Genomic DNA, 7,281 nt, shown 5'->3' with positions numbered 1-7,281 from the left:
ACAGGTGGGCATGTCTCCCTCTGAGCCTCCCTTTCTTCCTGGCTTTTTGGCTGTGCTGTGAGTTACTTAGCCAACAATAGATATTTACGTATATTTTTTTAGAGCTTGTATTTATTAACAGCCTGCAAAGGGGGAGACTGGGAGATTTATACTGAAAGCACAGTGAGTTAAAAGGGACAATTAGAGGAGCAGAAAGAGATATCGAGTGGAGAGCTGTAAAGGATATTTTAACGCGCAAAGGTTCTTGAGAAATTTTCCAGGTAGACAGAAGGTAAAAGAAAATTGGCCCATTACAAGCTGATAGTGGGGAATTGGTGACATGGGATGGAATAATAGCTGATGGGCTAAACTCTTACTTAGGTCAGAGAGCCAGGCTGGGAGGAGGTGAGCCAGAATGCAACCACATTTGGGTCAAGAGGCTGAACGGTAGATGTTGGCCAGGACCCCATCAAAAGGTACACTCACCCCTGATCCATATAAGAAGGTACACAAAGAAAGGCTGGCATCCTCCAGGTCAGTGTTGAGTAGGGCCCTGAGGCTCTGGGTCCCAGAGGTGGGGTCCAGCCAGGGGCTGGTGGGGACACTCTGGGCGTTGAAAATACAAGGGAGGATTTGCTGGGAGCTGCTGAGACCCTGAGGCTCCCAGCTGGCTCCAGGGAGCCCTCCCAGCAAATCTGTTCTCTCTGACCCCCTGCCCTGCAGCTTGTCCTCCAGGAGGACTTCCTGGCTCCCCCAGCCCCCACAAACTTGCCAACAGGCCTTCTGGAGCCCCCATTTGCCATGGTGGCAGAGTGCTGAGTGATTAGTTAGGTGACAAGTAAACATTTGCTAAATGGGATTCTTGGTTCCCTGGTAATGAACAGCCCCAGCAGGAGAGAAAAAAGAGAGATGCAGTCTGGGGGAGTTCTGATGGTCTGCCAGGGCGGGCACATGTGGAGATGCCCAAGGGGGTGTCTGGGCAGCCCCTTGGAAGCAAGGAGAAGGGCTGAGGGTTGAGCCCTTCGTGGATGGGAAAGGAGGGAGTGTAGGAGACAAAACGGCTGTGGGATACTGTCCGTGCTTGGAAGCAGCAGGTGTCTGGGAATGGGACTCTGGCCCAGGCAGATTTCCAGGGAGCGCTCCAGCTTACTGGCATGAGGGAAGGATCTGGCTGAGCAGAAGAGGCAAGTTTCGATGATGAAATCCACTGTTGGGGGACACTGGCAAGCATGCCACGTGTGGGGGCCACGTGCTTGGTGGGGCCCACGTGCTTGGAGAGGGACTGGGGGTTCGGGGTAGGGAAGAGGACCCCAAGGTCGGGGGCTCACACCTCCACTTTCGGATTAGGATCCAAGTCCCCAAGGCCCAGGATTCCGGGGCCTTCTGCTTGCCAGGCTCACCTCCCACACATCCCCAGACAGCATTCCCAGTCCTCAGCTCACAGTTGTTTGCAGATACCCCAAACGTGGTGCCATTGCATGCCTCCAGCCCTCTGCCTGTAATACTCCCCACACTCTTCTCTGGCAGCCTCCTCATCCTCTGAGACCCTTCAGCATGTCACCTCCTCCTGGAAGCCCTCCCTGACTACCCCCACCCTGGCCGAGTTTCTCATGGTAGTGGGGGGTGCGCTAACAGAGACACCAATCCCACCCTGGTTTCACTAATCCCATACTTGCTTCCACATCTAGGCTCTGAGCTCCTTTCAGGAGAGCCACGTCTTCTCACTTTTAGGTCCCCAGAGCCTGGGCCAATGGCTGGCACATGTAGACCCTTGTTCAACGCTTGTTGAATGAAGGGTAGGAAGCCAGCCAAGCTCTGGGGCCTGGGGAGGAACTTGTGGAGAGCAACGCTGAGACCGCTGGTGGTAACCCAGCCCCTCCTGAAGGCCACTCCCCCAGAGAGGAGGGCTGTGTGGCTGGAGGTGAGAGAGGAAGATGAGGAGATGGCTGCCTCTCGGGGCCTAGGGAAAGTGTTGAGCAAAGATGGCAAAGGGGCCGGCCCCACCACAAACAAAGGGGTGGGGGATGGCCTCAGCCTCTGGGAGGAAGATAGGGCTCCCGAGGCAGGAACCCACACCTCCCTGCCCTGAACCATCTAGGAGGGATGCTGGGTCTGGTGAGTTGAAAGGCCTTAGCTTAACTCCCGACCTGTGAACTTGCTCTGATGTTTCAGACAATGCTGTCATTGTGCCTGTGTAGCACATGAGCTGCTGAGTGACAAGTGATGTCATCCACAATAGAGCTGCTTTTATTCCCTCTCCCTCTTAGAGGAGCAAGCTGCTAAAATACACCTGGCGTCTGGGCCCTTCTGCCTTGCCTCTAATAACAGTCGGCAACCAGAGACTGTGCTGCGCTTGACAGAAGCGGATCATTTATCAAACATTAGCATTTCTCGCACTATTTCACTTCCATACTACAGGACTTTCTAAGTCTTTTTTTTTTAAATTTAATAAAGTGCTTGGACTCTTGATTTTCCTGCTGAGGGCTGTGCTGTCTAAAGTTGGAAATGAAATCAACAACATAACAACATCCTCGGGTTCTAAAGGGACAGCTAGGCCCTGGCACCGGCCTGGGTAAGAGCAGGCAGACCACTGGGAGCAGACGCAGGCCAAAGACAATTTGTTCTGCTGTCACCGGACTCCCTTTAGTGTACATTTCCAGCCTTGTACTGAGGAGGCTTTGTCCAGGCCTGGAAACACAGCCTCTTTCCTCTACCTGGGGAACTCTCTCCTGTCTCCAATGCCAGAGAGGCGGGTGCAGCCTCCAGACCCCATCCACGTCCACTGCTACATGGGTCGGGCCCCAGCTTCCTGGAATCCCCTCTGGGACCTAGGAACTGGCAGGTCCTTTCCGGCTGCCCCCGAGCCCCCTTAAGAATCAATAGCTCAGTTGCTGCTGTGAAGCTCTTGGGAACAGGCCGGGAATGATCCAGGGCCAGATCGCTCCGGAGACAGCCACAGAGATGGTGCCGACCCGGCGCAGCCAGAGCGTGGGAAGTGAGTCATGTCCTGTGCCGGTGAGGGAAGAACCATGGAACCGAGAATGTGTGTGTGTGTGTGTGTGTGTGTGTGTGTGTGTGTGTGTGTTCGTGCACACACACGTGTCCCAGTGAGTCGGTGTGCCCCTGTTCCAAACAGCTCCTCCCACCAACAAACGTGCTTGTGCCCTCAGAGCTGCACCCAGCCAGGCTCGCCCACCCCATAAAAGCCCAGGATCTGCCACGCCTTCAGGAATTCGGGGTTGGGAAATGAGAAACAGGGTTCTCGTCCAAGAGAATTTTTTTTATTATTATTTTTCTCTCTTAATTGGATTCAGTGTTTCTTGCTCCTGACCCACATCCTCTCTGGTGGGGAATCTGGATTTGTGCAAAGCCAAAAAAGATTGTGCCCGCACGGACACCAGCCAGCAGCATGGCTGACCTTGACTTGAGCTCGTCTCCCCTGTCTGAGCTCGCATGCTCCATTCCCTGCACGTCCCCACTCCTGACCCCTGAGTCTGGCCACCCCCTGACCTCTGCCCGTCCCCGGGGCCACTTCAGAGGGTCCAGGAGGGACGGGGCCTCCGTAATGCAGAAGTGCCTGAGATGGTTCTTGAAATGCCCTCTTTGTTCCCCTTCTGCTAAGGCCACCTGATGCTTTCCCTCCTGCCGCCCTACACAGGACCCTTACTGGGATGCCCATCAAAGAGCCTCAAGGAAAAATTCAGCAGCTGAGCCACGCTGGAGGCCTGGGCTCACGCCCAGAGCATCCCTGGCCCGTCCAGACTGTGGCTGGCAAAACACTAGGCTGACGACACTGCCCAGGCTGTTGGACTAACACTGTGGATACTGCCTCGCCCGCCGGCCTAAGAAACCCAAAGCCCCTTCCTTCCCATTCTCCTTCCAGCCCATCCCCAGGGCCTAGCCCGCCGATGTCCAACAAGCTGCTTCTGGCTTCTCACCCTGATGCCAACAGATGCTGTGTTGGGAGTGATTGGGTGCTCCGGGGTGGCAGACAGGCTTGTGCTGCATATAAAAACATGCTAATGCTCCAAGTATCTAAGAATATTGGTCCCCTGAAGTGATTCTTGCTGCCTCCGCTTCTCCCTGACCACCACCCACCACTGCCCCTTTGCCCCAGGCCCTGGCAAGCCCAGGTTACATGGGGACGACTGTTGCCAGGTTGGATTCTAGACAAAAATCCTAGAACTCCTTTCTTGCTAGAAATCACCAATACAATCTTTAGTTCAGCAGATATAGTTTTCCGTATAGTTTATAAACATGATAAGACATACAGTTTGGTAAGGGAGTAGGGCGAGGGGCCTGTGCATTTGTGTGTATATATATATGTAGAGGGTGTGTGTGTGTGTGTGTGTATATATATATATATATATATATATATATATATATATATAAGGTGGACATAGTTATAAAACTGCACCTCCGTGTGTATGTATATATATATATATATATATATATATATATATATATATAAGGTGGACATAGTTATAAAACTGCACCTCCTGTGAGAACCTCATTGCACACGATGAAGTTCTATATTTCAGCCTCTGATGATCTTTCCTTTGGTGATTGGTTCTTGGAGCCCAGCAGCTGGGCCTGGGTCTGCCAGGGTTGCCTGAGACATGAGGAAGGAGAGGCGTTACCTCCGAGGGAGGGACTGAAGGTGGCACGTGGTTGGATTCAGGGCAGGGTGCCTAAGTGGCCTCAGGCAAGAGCCAAAATGCCACCTGCTCATGTGCTCCCAGATAGCTGGTGGACCCAGCTTCTTTGGTGACCCTTGTCTGTTCTCTGAGTCCTGCTTCCTCCGGAAGTGGCGAGGGCCCTTCAGACCTCTCCAGATGACCAGGCTTCCCAGCTCCCGTGGGGCACTGTCCCATCGTTGCTAATGAAGGATTCACTCTGCGGCTTTACCTGTCTTGCTGGGTGGATGCTGTCCACAGGTGCTCGGCCGGGGGCTGGCTGGGACAGCTGGGTGGGATGCACTAATCCCTTCCCGCTCGGGGCTGTACACTTTGGGTTTATAATCCACCGGGCAGGGCCCAGACAGCAGCTGAAGCCTCTACCAGCCTTTGCCTGAAACCCAGCAGATCCTCCACTTGTAAAAAAAGAAAAGAAATCCTGTTCCTTGGTGGACATGTGGCAGTGCTGGGTGCTGGTGCCCTGCGTCCTCAGCGAAGAGTGACCACCAGCCCCAGTATCCAGGCCAGGAGCGAGGCCCTCAGGGAACTGCCCAAGGAGGCCTGCTGCACCCCGCTGGGGGCACGGATGGGGGTCCTGCGGGCACACTTGCCCTTCCTCTTGGGCCGCGCCGTGGGCATGATGTCAAAGCTGAACTTGTGCTGGTAGTCGGGGGCATAGTCCTGCAGCTCGTGGGCCTGCTTCCTGGTGCCTGCCTTCGAGACCCGGTTGCGATTCCTGTGGCTGGTGCAGTTCTTGCCCGGCTTCCTGTAGCCCGACCGAGAGCCGGGCAGATGGCCGTGCGGGTGGTCCTTGTCCCTGGCGGGGCCACGGGGTGGGTGGTGCTCCTTGCGGGCGTCCCTGTCGGTGGTGGTGAGCGTGTGCGACTTGATCTGGTGCGGGGACGCCGGCCGCGTGCAGTTCCGGAAGTCCTCGGCCCTCAGCAGCTTCAGGTCCTGGCCATGCAGAGGCTCGGGGGACACGCAAGGGACAGCGGAGCTGGAGCCACGGAACCTTTGCAGCCATTCCCACAGGGAGTGCGCCCGGCAGCCACAGTCCCAGGCGTTCCCGTTGAGGCGGAGGAACTCCAGGGCCCCCAGGGGTGCCAGGCAGTCGCCCGGCAGCTCGGAGAGACTGTTGTTGAAGAGGAAGAGGGTGGTCAGCCTGCGGAGGTCGTGGAAAGCCTTGTGATGGACCCACTGCAGCTGGTTCTCGTGCAGCAGCAGCCGGTCCAGGTTCACCAGGCCCCGGAAGGTGTCCTGGCCGAGGCTCCACAGCTTGTTGCCGTGGAGAAACAGGTGGCTGAGGTTGACCAGGTCCACAAAGATGTCGTCCTGGAGGTACTCGATGTGGTTGTCCTGCAGGTAGAGGTACTGCAGGCTGTGCAGGCCGCCAAAGATGCCGGCCGGCAGGGCACTGAGCCCACACTTATAGAGGTAGAGGGCGTGGAGCTTCACCAGGCCCTGGAAGGTCTCGGGCGCCAGCGTCCGCAGCTGCCGGTTGTCGCCGAGGTCCAGCTCCTCCAGGTGCACGAAGCCCTGGAAGGTGTTGGGGTCGATGAAGGTGATGTTGTTGGAGTAGATCCACAGGGTGACCATGGAGGGGCTAAAGTGGCCCTGCCGGAGGAGGGTGATGCGGTTGTTCTGCAGGAAGATGCGCTCGCTGTCCTCCGGGATGCCCTCGGGTACGGCGGCGAAGTTGTGCGCCTGGCAGCTGACCGTCATGGGTGCGGGGTAGCACACGCAGTCCCGCGGGCAGCCGCCGCCCAGGGGCAGCTCCCCGGCCAGCAGCAGCAGCAGCAGTTCCACACAGCACCCTGGCGGGGAGAGAGAGCACAGCCAGGTCAGGGGCTGCCCGGGAGGTGGGAGACACTCTGGGTGCCGGGCTCGATGGGCACGTGACCCTCCTAGGCCGCTGGGGCTCTGTCCTCGTCTTTGCTGCACCCAGCGGTCTGGGGTCATAGCCCCCCGAGGTCCCGGCTCTCGATGGCTCCCCACTCCCTGGTGCCTCACCTCTACTGGGGGTTCTATCCCAGCCTGGGCTATGAGATGGGTTGGGGTAGAGGCTCTGATCCCCCGGCACCCGTATACTTCCTTAGCCCCACCCAGCCAACCCCTGGCCCCGCCCATAGCTTCTGAGCCCCGCCCCCTTAGGCTCTGTCAGCCCTGGTAGGATTGGGGTCACAACCCATGGACACAGCAGCTAGCTTTGGGTTCCTGTCCAAGCTCTGCCACTTACTTGCTTTGATCTGCCTGAACAGATAGTGGTGCAAAGTCCTGTTCTAACAAAGTAAATATCTCATATGGACTCCTGAAGAGTCTTGTTATTTAAATTATTCCCAATAACAAAGCACGCATGCATGACACCAAAGTTTATCTTGAAAGATTTCTCATTTACAGTGCCTTCCATGTCCTCATGTATGCACCACCCCCTGTGCCTCAGTTTCTTCATTTCTAAATAGTAATAGTTGTCCCTCACAAAGGACGTGGGTGTGTGTGTGTGTGTGTGTGTGTGTGTGTGTGTGTGTGTGTGTGTGTGTGTGTGATGGACTGGGGGAAGCACCAGGGCTGATGGTTCTGGGGTCCAAGGAGCAGCCAGAATGAGGCTGCCCCGCACTGGGGTCTGCCT

General features: G+C 56.2%; 1 protein-coding gene across 1 annotated transcript in view; it reads right to left on the bottom strand.

Annotated features, from left to right (window-relative positions):
* Positions 1-5,144: 5,144 nt before the first annotated feature.
* Positions 5,145-7,281, bottom strand: part of RTN4RL1 (reticulon 4 receptor like 1) — a 67,565-nt gene continuing 65,428 nt past the window's right edge. Inside the window, exon 2 of the mRNA XM_024127782.2 lies at positions 5,145-6,469. Coding sequence (XP_023983550.2) covers positions 5,145-6,469 — 1,325 coding nt within the window. The remainder of the gene's footprint in view (positions 6,470-7,281) is intronic.

This window comes from Physeter macrocephalus, unplaced genomic scaffold (assembly GCF_002837175.3).
Source record: "Physeter macrocephalus isolate SW-GA unplaced genomic scaffold, ASM283717v5 random_56, whole genome shotgun sequence".
NCBI classification, from domain to species: Eukaryota; Metazoa; Chordata; class Mammalia; order Artiodactyla; family Physeteridae; genus Physeter; species Physeter macrocephalus.
The sequence above is the reverse complement of the archived record's forward strand: the minus strand, read 5'-3'. Positions and strand labels throughout refer to the sequence as shown.